The sequence below is a fragment of the Marmota marmota genome, unplaced genomic scaffold (assembly GCF_001458135.2).
Source record: "Marmota marmota marmota unplaced genomic scaffold, marMar, whole genome shotgun sequence".
Lineage (NCBI taxonomy): Eukaryota > Metazoa > Chordata > Mammalia > Rodentia > Sciuridae > Marmota > Marmota marmota.
In genome coordinates this window covers 3,380,283-3,396,530 of record NW_025999924.1, presented here as the reverse complement: position 1 = coordinate 3,396,530, position 16,248 = coordinate 3,380,283, and the positions used below count along the sequence as shown (strand labels likewise).

Sequence of the window (16,248 nt, the reverse complement as noted above, 5' to 3'; positions counted from 1 at the left end):
CATGCCAATCCATCCACAAACAACTGACAGGGTAACCTGGAAATTTAAATATGATCCTAATGGTTTATACAGACTGAAGCTGGAGTAATGTACATATAACACATAAGAAGGAAATATTAGCTTATGACACTCATGAAGTACCAGTCCTGTGTGACACATTTTAATTTGTACACAACTGTACTTAATAAAACCAAAGCCTCAAATAGATACCACTTCCAGGAATTTGAGTAAACAGAGAAATTGAGGTTACACACTCTCTGCTGGAGTCACATGGCGCCTGGAGTATTGGGCCAACTCAGTTTGTTGCTCTGTAAGTGGGTCATGAAAACCCAAATAAAGCCTAAATAAGAACAAGCATGATTAACTCGGTAAATACAGTGTATAAACAGGTGAAATAATGGGGACTTACTTAAGGAAAGAGAAGACTTTTTACAAAGCTCAAGGACACTAAAATGTTGATCAATGGGTTTGTTCAGTAGATATCTATTAAGTATCCACCACTGGCCAACATCATGCTGAGCATGGGTGTACCAAGATGAATAGAACAGTGTTCTGGCTCTCTGGTGGGTTACTCCAAGCCTCTTGCCTTAGGGGCTACTTAATGCAAATAAGCAAAGATTCAAGCTGAGGGGTTACCAGAGCAAATCCTGGACCCATAGATAACAGTTGTAGGAAAGAAGAATTCAATTCTTCATAATCAAACTCTTTTCAATCAATAGGTCTATTAAACAACTCTCCTCCAAAAGGCATGAGGAGAGGGCCAAGAACTTGTTATCAGGGATGTTAGGAATTCCATGATGATAGAGGATGAACCAATTAACATACTAGAATGGAGATGGGCTAGCTATACATCATATCTGTTTTATCTTATTCCTTGGAACAATGTTGAGATATGTTTCTCAAATTCCTTTGCAAATTAATGTGGCACAGAGCTGATTCTAATGAGAATACCATTATGTGTGCTTGTAGTACTGCCTCACAAACATATATGACACCCTCCTTGCTCCTTCTCCCTGAACTCAGCTGAGCCTGGGAACCTTGGGAATCATGTTAGCAAACAGCAGAACTACAAGACGAAAGGATCCTTGGTCCCTCAAGCACCTAAATCAAGCTGCTTCCTCACAAATAGCAGAAGCAAGAAGTAAATAATTACTAAGGCAATCGACTGAGATTTGGAGATTTGTTTTTGTAGAACAGCAACATCACCTTAACTAAAACAGATATCTGCCTTGTGACATGATTTATTTTTTCTACTAGAATGTAAATTATTTTAAACCAAGAAATGACTCTTATTCCTCTTTGAGCACAAAATAGGCACAAAACAAACACTTCAAATATATGCATATCAAATGAAAGGAAATACCAGTGGTAAGAACTAGCATTGTGAGGCAGGATCATATAAGGCATGTATTGAAATAGTTGATAACTTTGGGGAAAGCAGAAGATGTGAACATGGTGGTAATAACAAACAATAAGTTAGCAAGTGTGTGTGTGTGCGTGTGTGTTTGTGTGTTTGTATGTGTGTGTGTGTGTGCAATTTGAAATACATTTTTTAAATTCTGTGTAATGCTTTGTAAAATTTTTGAAAGCAAAAATTGGATGATATTTTTCAAAGGATGCCTCTGCATATTATGAAAATCTTGAGACTCATTGAAGCAATATGGAAAATTTGAGAGACTCTTTCTGTCTCCTTTGCTGGATGGTTTTAGTCCATGAGATATACTGTTTCCTCTTGAGTTAATTGGGAATCAATATGATATTTTTTTTATTATCAATCCCCATTGCTCTCTTTGTGACTCTCTGATCTGGCTGAGACCTGATAGACCAAAATGAAATATTGGTTGAAATCATGCTCTTGGAGTTTTTCCAAACAGCACCAGAAAAGGAAGTGCCAGAAATTTCAGAAGAAAGCCTGTTTTCATGAGATTTCCTGCCTTCCTTACATCTCAACATGTCCAAATAGTTCAGATAACCTTCTGTTGAACTCTAGGTTGCTTCACTCAGACTAGAATCAAGCAGCAGAGTTCATACTCATCCACTCAACCATGGGTACAATTTAGGAACTATAACAATAAAGCAACTCAACCAAAAGGGACAGAGGATACCAAACTTCTGGTCCTGGCTGACTATGAGCTGAAGCCAGCTTTCCTGCTTTGGCACCGGATGATGCCTGGTCTTGAGCCAACGCCCTCCCATGAAGTATTTCCCTGTGTTTGTTTCATTCACTGCTTATCACTGGCAAATTTTTCAACAATATCTTCCTTATAGAGAAATCATCATTTTCCAATAATTTTTAAAACTGAAAAATCCAATGTTTTAATTTTCTTGTGACCATTATATACAGCTAAACCCATACCATCTAGTTTTTAAAATCTTGGAAGCAGTAAGAACATTTTCCCCAACTAGACACTTAGCTATTTAAAATTAAAATGTTGAAATTGGACATGGTTTTGCCAAGTGACATGCCCTTTGCTTCCTTTGTCATCTACTTTCATCTGTGATATGAATGCATTCCTGGGTACAGCCATGCCACTAGGTTAAATCTTGATTCTACATTCTACTGCTTCCTCCCTTAAAGACCTGTTTCTGTTTTTTTTTTCCATTCCAGGCATATACTTTCATTTGCTATGAAAAAAAAAAAACTGTATAAATATCTTTCAGATAGTTTCTCTTCTAATGCATTTATTATTTTCTGTTTGCTATACTGTTTCATCATAATTTATATTCATCTTATATATCACCTATCACTACCTAAAATTAAACAAGCATGTATCCCAGAGCCTCTTCTCAGTCCAAAAACTCCAAAAAAGCTTCACAATCATTTTAATTAGGCATTTTGTTTGTTTGTTTTAAGTAAGAAAACATCGAGAATCCTCCTCCAGAAAAATACATGGAGGAATATGCATAAAACAATTTCAACCATTATAAAGAAGATAGAAATACTCATGAAGCAAATTAAAATACTGACAAAATATTCAAACAATCCAAAATTTAAATGCACAATATTACTAAATACTAGCCTGCAACTTTCTGCAGACTTCCTAATTCCTTTCTTCTCTCCTTTGGAAAAGCTGGTTTGAGATTATAAATATAATGAAGCCAATTGTAAGGAAGAGTTTTATGGGGACACATATGACACACACATATGTGTACTGTGAGCATCTCGGTTCAAGCTGAGATAGTGCAGAAAAGGGAGGTAAATAGATTTTCATTCCCTCCTTTCTGATTCTTTCCTAAGCTGTTGGAGAACCTGGCAGTGATCTTAGCTTAAGAAACCAAAGAAATGCCACCACATAGGTATGGGAGTAAACTGCATTCTTATTTGACATCTGTAATCCAATTTTCTTGTAGGAACTTGCACAAGGAATTGAACTTTGAGAACCATTCCCCTCAACCTCTCTAGTTTCCTGTCTCAAGGAATCCTGCCCCGACTTGGACATTTATTTGTGGGATTTATTGTTAATGTACATTACCACCCATACACCACAGGTGAGGAATGATGATGATCCTCCCTTCCCACTCCCGAAATTAACCACGGGAGGTGCAAAATAACCGAGGGTGAGGGGAGGTTACCATTTCCGTGTGATCCGTGCAAACCTTACCATGTATGTGCTACCGTGAAACGACGCTGTTTGGGGATGTTGCTACTGAGAAGCATCCTGCGCAGGAGCCTGGGGGAATTTCTCGGAGAAATCACTGGGGAGAGCTTGGGAGAAACGGATTTCCTCGCTGTCTTGGACTTCTCATGCTGCAACAGGTTTTCCCGCAAGGATTTCACAAGATCCTCGTTCAGCCATGGGTTGGGACCATGCGGATTATCCACTTCAGGTACTGTTAAGGTGTCCGGGCTTGTGGTCTGCTGAGCCATTTTCCTGGTCAACTTTGTACAGTTGGCAAAAATCCAGGGCAACGTGGTTGCCTGGCCTCTTTCCAGTGATTCCCTTGCTTGCTCGGAGTCTGGGAAATGTCCGGGAAAGCAGGTCGGATCCAGCTGTTGTTAGTTCATTCGGCCTCAATCTCTCGGTGGAGACGGGGCTGCGTGTAGACCAGGCGAGCGCACCCCCTGCGGAAGCCTGTTCAACGTCACCGTCCTCTCCCGAGCCCCTGCCAAAGATCACTGACGAGCTCGCAAGGCAAAGGAACATGGAGGGAAGCCACAGCGCTGGCTCGGCTTTTGTCAGCGCTACAAAGCAGCCTGTTAAACTATTGGAACTAATGCGCCGCAGCTGCTCGAGTGACTTCTGCTTATGTACATAAAAAGTCCTGGGGTGGGGTGGGGGAGGGCTTAACCATGAGATGCCTGCTGCTCAGTTGTTTGGCCAGGCTTTCCATTTGCTTATTCCTGAATCCAAAGGAAAGAAAAACTTTGAACTTGACCTTCCTCTCCTGCAAGGGCTACTTATCTCCCTACAGTCTACATTCATAAAAGAAAATTGCTAGCCCTTTGGTTTTTTTTTATAAGGGAAGAATAAACAGGCACTAGCTAGGCAGGAGAAATATTTCCCTGCCTACTAAACTCAGTCTCATGCACCTTATTATAAGACAAATCCCAAGAGTCCATTTCATCAAATGGACTCCATCCTCCTCTAGTTAAAAACTACACACACACACACACACACACACACACAAAAGGTTTCAAAATATTACACGTGAAACATATTACAGGTTGCCGTTGTTGCCGTTGTGTTCCACAACCTTTTTAACGGTGGCCCTTTCAAAGCATCAAAGGACAGGATTCAGACCATGAATGGTGTTTGTAATCTTTCGCATTAAAGCTCACACCCCACCAGAGGGTCAGATGGTTTTCATAAAAGTAATAAAAAAATGATTTTAAAGTTTCAATTAGTACATATGTTAAATATATGATTTTATGTATTAAACCATTAAAGGGAAAATAAATCTAGCTTTTCATAATTTTATTTTTGCATTTTAATGTACGATTTTAATTTGTGATGAATTATTCAGAAGAGGTTCAAAATAAATGAGAAGAAATTACTTTCTGTATGGAAAAAAAGTAAAAATCTTGTAACAAGTGAGTAAGTGATAAAGCCTAAGACTCATTATATGGATACTAGAAGTGCAGACATTAGAACAGCTCCAGGGGAAACCCAAACCTTTAGCAGAAGAATCAGAAGAGAGAGGGGAATAGGGGAAGATAGGAGGGGAGAGAAAGGGGAAGTGCTGGGGACTGAGAAAAAATTATATTCCATCCACAGCAGACTGGTGATGTTATAGACAGTTTAGGGTTGAAATCAAATCATATTTTTCAGGGTCTAATACTACTTTACATTTTTTTTAAAGACATAAAAACTTAAGAAGGAGCGAATGCATCTACACAGAATGGAGACTGAAACAGAGTCAATGACTTTTTTCGGGGGAGGGATTCTATGATTATTATTAGGCCAATTGTAAGTTTTTCCTGTTTCTTTCCCCCTCCACACACTGCTTCACCTTAAGCTTCAATTCTTTAGAGTGTTACAGATAAGGAGGGATATTTAGTTTCTGTTCACACAAACATAGGATCAACCCTTTGGTCCATCTCTCCTGTTGGGGTACCTGTAACAATTCATAGGGATCTATGTGTCATGATTTAATCAGAGTACACTACGCCAATATTTAAAATTGAAAAACCAGAGAGAAATAATAATTATTCCTAAACAGTTTTTATAAATATAAGATTTCAGCAATGTGCAAAATTAAGTGGCAAGGTTCCTTAGTGAATGTATATATCTATATAAACATACACATATATATAATATATATCCTTTACATATATGTATGCTATATGTACTATGTACATTTATTATTATATGTGTGTATGTATAAAGTACATTTCCACATACACATATATTTTCATAAAGTGGGCAGAGGAGCTCCTAGCTGCTTTAGTAGTTATGCACAATAGGGGTACAATGCTTCCTCTCAAAGGGCTTATTTTAACATGATTAAAAGGCTAGAAAATGCATAGGAAAACACACCAGAACAACTGGGAAGTGACATAATCAGGTTCAGAAAATAAATTGAAAATGGTGTGTATATGTGATAAAAGAACTTTGTTATACAGATTGAAGATTGGGAGGTTCAAACATTAATGGAAAGGAAGATAAGAAAGATTTGTACCCACCAGAAATGAAAATAAAACTAAAAAGTGCAAATATAATAATGAAGCAAATTTTGGGTAAAAAGATAAGAAAAAGGAATGAAATAAGAAGGAAGAGAAACTCTGCAGTCACACAGTCAAAAAAGAAAAGAAAAGAAAAAAGATCAAAAAGAACCAAGAGGATTGAAGGGGAGGGAGAAGGAATGGGATAGGGAAAGACAGTAAAATGAGTTTGATCTAACTTTTCTATGTATGTATATAAATAAACCACAATGAATCTCACCATCATGTATGTCCACAAGACACCAATTTTAAAAAACTATAACTAAATATTTAGCAGAAGAATCAGTAGAGAGAAGGGAACAGGGGGAGATAGGAGGGGAGGGAAAGGGGAAGTGCTGGGAACTGAGGACAATTATATTCCATGCTTTTATAATTTTGTCAAAATAAATCCTAGTGTTATGTATAACTAAAAAAAATAAAAATGCAAAAGAAAAGAAAGGAAAAAAGTAGATACAAAAATTGTTCAGGTTCAAAGAAAACAATTCACAATATAGAATAATGTCAATAAAAAGCCAGTATACAACAAACTGACATGGAAAAAATAAAATCTTCAAAAATTTTCTCACTTTTTCAAGATTCATTTAAATTCAACATATATTTGGGGGCATTTACTTTGTACTAAGCACCATACTGAGTGCTTAATGCCTTTCAAAGAGGAGCTTGATGATGCCCTTGCCACCAGAGAGCTTGTAGTCTAGCCACAGGTGACGAGTACAAAACCACAGACATTCAGAAATACAGCCCAAGGACCCACACAAGAGCCTTCGTGCTGGAGATGTTTAAATGTCTGCTTTTAAAGAGACCAAAATGACTCTTAATGACTAGTATAGAAAAATATACTACTTAGAATAATATGGGCTTTTTATTTAGAAATTCATTAAGTTCAAGAGATCCCAGATTCTTCTTCTTGCTTTCAGTGGCCCCGTATAAGGCACTTACGAAGAACACACTGTTTACATGCTGGTCTTCTCATAAATGGTATTTATATAGGATGCTGATAGAGACTTGGCACTTTGTTGATGAGCACAACTAAGCTTAAATAGAAGATAAGACAATATTCTGTTAAAATTCCATTGGGCCGGTGGTTAGACATGGACTAAACCTAAAGGAGGGCATTCTGCAAATCTCCCATTGTTTTGGTGGGTGTTGAAGGGCTCTATCAAAATAGAGCAGGATTGAGAGCCTCTTCACAGGTCCCAATATCCTATCATCATCATTCGATTAATTTCCTAACAACCGCTATTCCCTCAAATGATGCATGCTGCTTTTTAAAAATAAAAATTTAATTTTGTTTTACAAATTCTTTGCTAAGACCCCTTGAAACAACTTGAAAAAACCCAGCTGTGTTGCAAAGTCAGACTTGAAAATCACTGCCTTAGGAAATATAAATTTGTCAAGTTCTGATGATAAAAAGGTGGGTAAGTCTTAGATAGACTGGCCATGTTCTTCATAGTAATGTAGAGGGTCAAGAGGAGCTTTTCCAACAGGAGCACTCCAGAACCTGCCTTTTGCACAAAGTCTCTTTAAAATTAGCTACCAGAAACTCGTCTGGAAAACACTGTACTGTAAGTGACAGCCAAATAAGGCCATAGGTTTTTACAAGTGGAAATTTGAAAGTGGGCGAAGTGTTTTGATAAAATCACCCACGCCTAGAACAGCAGATAATATCTCAACTTCATAAAGTTTTCCTAGATACCTCTTGGTGGGTTTTCAAATGTTTTTTTAGATTATTCAGAACTTGACAACATTTTGTTTTATTAATTATTCATGGACAGTAAAACAAAGAACACACGATTTAAGCAGGACAAAGATTGGAAAAATATACCCTTGTCCAGGTAACTGCAAGTGCGGGATTTCCCACAATTGAAAAGAAACAATTGTGTGGTTCATTCAAAAGAATGGATAAATTAAAATGATTTATACTTGACTAAAGAAAGCATTGTTGGCTTCTCCTGACTTTGTTTTAATTAGGTAAATATGTATTACTATGAGATTGTTTTCAAATTGCCCATAGGATGTGGTCCGTGGAAATGACCACAGAGTGCACGAGAGGTTGTTGTCTAATGGTTAAGAGGGTGTGGCATGTGTTTGGAGCTGAAAAGCTTGTCTTGAACCCCAACTGTGCTCTTTACTATTTGTATTACTTTGTGGCTCTTCATCTGTGAAATAGAATGAGGATAATTATGAGGAGGAAAAGGAGGATGAGGAGGAGGATAACTATTATGTAAAAATTATGCAAGGATCAAATATGTTAATTTCATGAAATAAAATGTGCTTTGGATTATACAGAAGAGAGTGAAAAAAAGGGAGGGGGCAAGAAGATTAGCAGAATGAATCAGACATTATTACCCTATGTGCATATATGATCACATGACCATTGTAACTCTACATCACATACAACCAGAAGAATTAGAAGTTATACTCCTTTTATGTATGATGTGTCAAAATGCATTCTACTGTCATGTACTACTAATTAGAAAAAAACATTTTAAAAAGTACTTGATACACAAGAAGCATCCAGTAAATGATACCAGAAATGTACACTTACTAGATACAAATTACGTGCCTGGAATTTTACATTTTATTTGATTTAATTATTGCAATCAACCTAAGGGTGGTTTTTCTTTTGTTTTGTTTTATGCTATTTCATAGATGAGAGCATAGGAAGTTACAGAACTTGCCAAACGGCATCATAATTCAAACATCAGTAGATGTGGAATTTGAAGTCTGAGGTGACAGGCCTTTGGTTTTGATGCTATACCACAACACCCCAGATAGAAAAGCTGCTCTAAAATTTAAAATCAATTATAGCAATTTCTCGGGGAAATAATAGACACTTGAGGGTTTTGAATTCTTGGTCCAGTTAGCACTAAATTCTGCCCTTGACTGTACTCAGAACACACACCGTGACAACCTATGAAGGCTGCCAAGTCATGGAGTTCGTATAGAGGCATGGTATTTAAGTAAGGGCAGCTGGAGGTGGAATTCCTGAGGGCTTTCCCACCCACCCCCCATCTATATGCCTTGACTCCTTTGATGGAAATAAGTTTTAAACTCCATGATAGTTTTCCACTTTGAAAATAAAATCTTCTAAAATTATTTGACCTCAATTTTCATCATGATTTATTTTTATTTAGAAAATTATACCATCTCTTTATCTAAAAGTTCATCTGAACATTGTAGGACATAGCTTTTTCAGTCTTTCTCATCATCACTGAACTTTAATTAGGTTCTAGGCTAATTGGAAGAGTAAAATGGAGAGGGGCTAACCAAGTAAGAATTGCAAAATAAAATATCTACATGAATAATAGAAGATATATACAACCCTCCCAACAAAGAGAATATATGAAAAAAGTCAAATTAACAATGGAAGTTATTGATGCTTCAAGGGTCAAAAGAAGTGTCCAAGGTGGCACCCATCTGTAATCCCAGCTGCTTGAGCGACTGAGGCAGGAAAATCTCAAGTTCAAGACCAGCCTCAGCAACATAGTGAGACCCTGTCTCCAAATTTTTAAATAAGATTAATGTGCTGGCAATATGTACTATAATTTGAAATCAAAGTATTTTGAAGGCTATTTCAATAGCTCCTATTCAATATAAATTTGTGTAGAAATGTAAAGAAGCTAGGGAAGTAAAAATCACAAGAATTTGTTTACTGGCTCTCTAGGAGTGCAAAAATCAATACAAAAAGTCAAAACTTGGACATTTCTTAGCATAATTAATTATACATTCCATCTTATCAAATATGGTAATCCCAGCTACTTAGGATTACCTAATTAATCATCAAAGCCTTGTAGTATTTTAAAGTTTTCTAAAATTTACTGAACAAAACAAATGAATGTCTTGATTTACATGACAGTTACATTTTGAGCATACAATCGTATTCTTCCAAGCTCAATTCATTTTAATAAAAATCTAGTTAAATTTTTCTAGATTACAATTAAATGTTAGATATCTACTGAAATAGTAAGTCAAGATTTTGATTGAGAGAAAAGTTAACATTTTCTAAGTACCAATTCATATCAGCAATATTAACACAGCATGTTTATTTTATTTGTGAAAAAAAAACTGCAATATAAACAAGGCAAGAGCTTCTACTTTTCTCCCAAAACATTGACTTTTTGAAGTCCAGTAATAGAAGAGCCATTGCTAATTACTTTCCTAAAATGAAACTCAAAATGCCCTCTCTAAATATTATACAGTAAGTTCAATGGCCACTAAAAATTTTAATATATTATCATACCCTACTATTTCCAAACTATCTTTCAGTGGGAAGGATAACCATGCATTTTGCCTTTCAACTTGCAAACCAAAAACAAATAAGTAAATAAAAGAGAACCCTACATCCCACTCTGTCTTTAGGCTATACCTCAGCCTGCTGAATTACTGAAAAAGTCTCCAGATTGAAGTGCAGCACATAAGTGCAGTAAGCATAAACACTTTGATTTATTACTTACTTTGAGTTTCACAATCATTCTAATGAGGTTGGCATTCTTTCCCACATCTTAAAGTTGAGAAAAATTAGATTTCAAAACAAAGTTAAATTACTTCCTCAAGGTCATGCACACCCAGAAAGATCCATATCTTCTCAAAGTCAAAACCAAGAGATCTCCAAACTCCCCCAAATTGTTCACTGTGTCACAAACAACAGACACAGGTAGTTGAAAAAAGATTTGGAGTACTCCTTCAGAGTCTTTGCTCATTATGAAAGTTAACAAGAAAAAACAAATGTTTGATTTCCTGGTCTACACAATAGATATGAAAATGAACAGAATCCAACCTATGTCCTGAACTCTGAGGAATATAACACAACAGTGACTTATTCAAAACCTGGCACCAAGGAATCCACTTCCTCATCACCCTACTGGCCCCAGGAGAGGACTTTTAGATTCTTTCTCAAATTAGCATAATATAACTGGAAAACTTCCCTCAGACCCTCACACAGAATCCCCTTCTCAGTCATTCTGGTTTTTTGATATGTTTTTTTATGAGACAGTGTATTTCACTGAGAGTGTCTGTAATTCAGGGGTTTATAACTGTAGTTGGAATTTTTCATATTTAAGGTCTTTTCTCACAAGCAAATCCTATTTCCAGGGATAACATTATTTTTTCATACCTAACTAGGAGGAACATTCTGAAACCTAGATGTTTATGTGGGGCACTTTCACAAAGGGCATTATATGAACCAGAGTTTTATTCTACAATTACCAAGCTAAGTCACCTTGAACAAGTTCATTTCACCTCTCTGGAAGTGTTTTCCAGTAAGAAGTGCCAGGTTACTGAGGTTTTAAAACTCAAAAAATGTGTGGTCCAGTGGTTTTTAGCATGTTCAGAGCATAGACTTTAAAAGTGTGAATGATATGACATGCGGATTATATCTCAATAAAGTTGTCTTTAAAACAAAACACATTTTCAGAAAAAAGTTGCATTGAAATAAAAAAAGAGAACAATGAAATATACATCAGATCCTAGACTTTGACTGCAAGTTTCACTTGTATGCAATTTAAGAAAACCCATTATCAAGTGCCAGATGATCTCTTTCACTTGCACAGGAGGTTGATGAGTACTACAGACCATGCTTAAGAAGTGTCAAGGAAAGGATATATTCAAAATCTAAGGAAAATGAGAATGGGAAACAAGACAGTGCCACACTAAAGCGTTGCCTTCTTGATGTATTTATGGCCCTGAAACTTGTGAAAATTTCTTCCCTAACTGGGTGAAAAAATTTGTTCTGACATCTGAGTCACAGCTAGGGAGACAGAGTGGGAGAGCAATGCCTAAGTTAATTTAATATTTGGAATCAAAGCATTGTTTTGGTTCTAAAATAATGAAACTGCAGAGAGAGGTATATTCAGTGTTACATAAGAAGTCAGATTTTCAAAACTTCGGGGCTTAATTAACCTTTTAGGCGATAAGAGGAACCTCTGAGCGAACATTTTCCAAAGTATACCCCACCAAAGACTCGCTTGGGCTAATTTTAAAAAGTGTTGTATAAAATTTTTTTTAAAAAGCATTTTATGATTTGAAAAATAATTGGACTGTGTTGAATACAATCAAGAATTACCTCACAATAAGAGCTCTATGCCATTTAATATGTTAATGGGATTTATGGATGAAGACTTGCTTGGCTCTGAGCCCATCTGCATGCTCCAGCATTTCCAGAGATGAATGTTTCCAGGAACTCAACTGGACTTACTACAAGCATCTCCGTGAACATTGCTGATAAATAATATGAACTTTCCTGGTCTTCTTGGAGGTGTGTGTGTCACTCATGGACCAGCAAGAGTATCCAGTATCCATGCACTAGAGTAAGTAGGGATGGACAGCTAATAAAATCTTGCAAATGAGGGAAGATAACTTGGACCCAGGTGATGCTACTCCTTTATATGCGGCCATTTGTGTAGTGTTAAATCAGCCACTGATATTTTAATAAATAATACATTTTAAAATAACTTGTATTACCTAATATTACATAACAAATACATAACAAATCAAAAACAATTTTTTTTCATAAGAGTAAATATACTCTAAAAGTTTCAATTATATAAGAAAACTTTGCTATGTTACATCTAGACTTCCAAGATAAGGCAAGAATGAGTTAATAGAAGTTGAAACAATTTCTTTTGCAAGTGTGATAAAATTCTCTACCTATTTCTTTATTACTAATTGAAATCATAAGGCAAATTTTAAAACTGGTAGACTGCTTCCTAAATGTAATATACTTAATTATTCTAAAGCATTTAATGGGACAAATAGTATGTACTTGGTTCCCTTGGCACAGTAGGAAGGCTGATGCTTGTGTATCTGAAGACAATATTCGTCCTCACAGTCAGCTGAGACTTCAGCTCTAGCCTGCACTGCCATATAAATTATTGCCAAGGATGGCTACCATTAGAAGTTTCACGACTACTTAATCAGGAAAGTGTGTGTCTAGGAAATCTATGTCCTATAGTTCATGGAAAACTGCAAAGGCAGATACATGCTTTTCATTCTAGTGCTTTCCAAGAAGTTATTCTGACCTGAATATGTTCAGATGGTTAATAAATTCTGATTTTTTTTATCCTAAAAGTATTATTATTATTATTAGTGTGTGTGTGTGTGTGTGTGTTGTGATGGTGGTGCTGAGGATGGAACCCTAGTGCTAGGAAAACACCCTACTACTGAGCTTCACTCCCAGCTCCTTTCTGAAATTATTATTGTAAGCCCTAACAAAATAAATAGGAATACCTATTACACTATTATTACAAAGTTAAATAATCCAGTGAGCCTAATAACTGCCATTTATATTCTAAAATTATATAAACATTACAGAGAGCCAACCAGTAATCATTTAATCAATTACAAAGAGAAAAAATGTGTGACAAAGACATGCTCTTATTGCACCCATAGTGAAACCCCTCAGTCTGAGATGCTGTTACTTCATGATCCTTGTGCTTTAAATGCCCATGGTTAGTGTTTAGACACTTATCAAAGGTGGAGAAATGGGGAGAAAAGGGTTTGGTATAGTTTGTTTTAGCATTTTGTGTGTGTGCTTTTAGATAGTTAACAGCATAAAAATACAGCGTGACCAAGTCAATTTACACTAATCTTTTTATTAAACATCTAAAATGTTGGGAAATCTTGTTAGGCATGCTTTTCATTTCACCAATATATTTACTTTAAATTATCTAGGTAATATATATTTTCATTGTAAACATTTTAAAAGTTCTGTAGAAATCTGAAGATTCTATAGACACATCCCCAAACTCAGCCCTCCCCACAGGTAACCTGGTATGTGCCTCTCTTCCTGGAGTTCTGTTTTCCATTATAGAGATCACCAGTCAAATGCAGCTATTTGCTCTTGAAATGCAGCAAGTACAACTGAGATACTGAATTTTAATTTTTATTCCATTTATTTATTTAAATAGCCTTATGTGACTAGTGGCTAATATAATGGACAATAAATTGTAGACCTTCATTCATGAGATTTCATGTAATTTTATGTGCCCATAGAAAGGTTTATTTCTGTTTCCTGAAATGTTTTTTAAAAGTATCATATTTAATAATCATCTAGTAACTTGCTTATTTTCTTCAACAAAATCTCCTCTGTCATTTTTAGCTAATATGTTTTAGTCTGTAATATGGCTGTTTCATAATTCATTAGCCAGTTGCCTATGGAAGAGAATTCAAATTTCTATTTTTTCCTACTATTATGTACAAAGAACAACTTTGCAAATCATGGGTCATACCTTTCATTGGTAACATATTTGTCTTAAATAATGGATAGTTAGAAATAGGATTCTAAGTGGTAACATATCTACATTATTAAAATCTTCATTAAAACTGCCAAATTGTTCTCCAAAGTGGATGATTCAATTTATACTCCCACCAACAGTGCTTGAATTCCCATATTTTCCCCCTCAAACAGCCTCATGTCACCATCAATTTCCCTGCACTAGTTGTCAAATCCCTTCCTCCCTCAAGAATATCTTCTATTTTTTTATGTTTCTAGTGTAGAAGAAATTAGGAAGAGCATCAGTGGCTACCATTAAAATTCACAGAAGGGGGAAGGTATTTTTCGCTCTGCTTCCCAGTCAGTGTTCAATTTTAGCTCTTTAGCAGTTTTCATTGACAAAGCTTTTCCCAGAAGTGTCTCTAATATGACAATATCTACATGTTGTAGAAGGCTTTTGAGAAGAAAAAGGCATTAACTTTCTTTTTTCAGTAATGTTCTGGCGCTGCTCAGTAAACTATCTTTTAAATTGCTTTTCCTATAATAAAGATGGATTGTGCTGGGCATTTATCCTTCCTGCCTGCTCCCTCACTTACAAGTCAGCATGGAAGCTGAAATGGCTGGCCAGGAATCTTACTCTTTTGTGGAATTTTTCCCCTGAGCAAAATCAACAGTCTACAGAGAAAGAATCAACTCACAGACTTATTGGATCCTGGTCTGATAGTAACGTCACTGCAGCATCCTTAAGTAAACAATTTCTGTGTGATTAAATGAACGCTTGGCTAGAATTCTAGTCCTGACTGTGCCATACTTGTCCTTTAGCTGAGTCAAGCCAACCATACTCTAGTTCTATGTTTTCTTATCTGAAATGATGGTGACAGAATAGATGACCACAGAGGTAGCCAAATCAAAGTTGCAATGGACAAGGGAATGTAGTATCTATACAACTACTGGTTGATCTTTTGGTTTATGTTAACAAGTAGGACAAAAGTGAAACAACCAAAAAGTATGATTAATTTCACTCATTTGTCATTGACGAGGGAAATTTCTTGGCTGGTTTCAAGAAACCAATGTGGCATCAGTGAATATAGAGGCGGGAAGTTGGGAAGAGATTCACTGTATTGTATCATTGTATAGTGTTTCCATCAAACAGATGCAATAAGAAAATGCATCAAGAACATAAATAATGTCATGAAATTATCAGGAAGGGAAAAGTTTAGAGTAATTTGTATTGCCTTTGTTTTTAATATTAATATTAGTTGAAAGTTCATATAGTTTTAAATAATTGATGAGTTTACCAGTCTTCTTACCAAATGCCCAGATGATTAAACAAAGTTTATTGTTAAGTTAGATAGATCAGCTCCCAAACACTGCTGTTTAGTAGTTATATGATTTTTTTCTAAGTGAAGAGCCTCTTTTGTGATTTTCTTAAAACTACTGTTTTTTGTATTAACTTTTAGAAGTTCTTTTTTTTAACCGGCAGAAAAGGAGCAGCAGCCTGCTGAGAGGCAGAGCCGCCCCCTCCCCCTGCGCAGCAAGGTAGACAGAACTGGGACCATCCACAGAGCAGGCCCAGCGGCCTGCTGAGGGGCAGAGCCGCCCCCCACCCCCCGCACCTGCCAGGTACGCGGAACGGTGACCACCGGCAGAAAAGGCCCAGTGGCCCACGGCTGAACAGAGCTTCCAATCACTCCTGCAAGGTAGGCGGGCCTGCGACCCACCAGCAGAGGAGGAGCAGCGGCCTGCTGAGAGGCAGAGCCGCCCCCTCCCCCTGCGCTGGCAGAGTAGAGGGAACTGTGACCACCCACAGAGCAGGCCCAGCGGCCTGCTGAGGGGCAGAGCCGCACCCCACCCCCCGCGCCTGCCAGGTAGG

General features: G+C 36.7%; 1 protein-coding gene across 10 annotated transcripts in view; it reads right to left on the bottom strand.

The window, feature by feature from the left end:
- Pde4d (phosphodiesterase 4D) overlaps positions 1-16,248 on the bottom strand; it is a 1,424,195-nt gene that overhangs the window by 685,756 nt on the left and 722,191 nt on the right. The window contains exon 1 of one of the 10 annotated variants that reach the window (XM_048800096.1): positions 3,603-4,385. The exons of the other annotated variants lie outside the window; for them this stretch is intronic. Within the exon in view, the coding sequence (XP_048656053.1) occupies positions 3,603-3,868 (266 nt within the window). The 5' untranslated portion in view covers positions 3,869-4,385. Of the gene's footprint in view, positions 1-3,602; positions 4,386-16,248 lie in introns of those variants that run through there. 10 annotated transcript variants of the gene reach the window in all.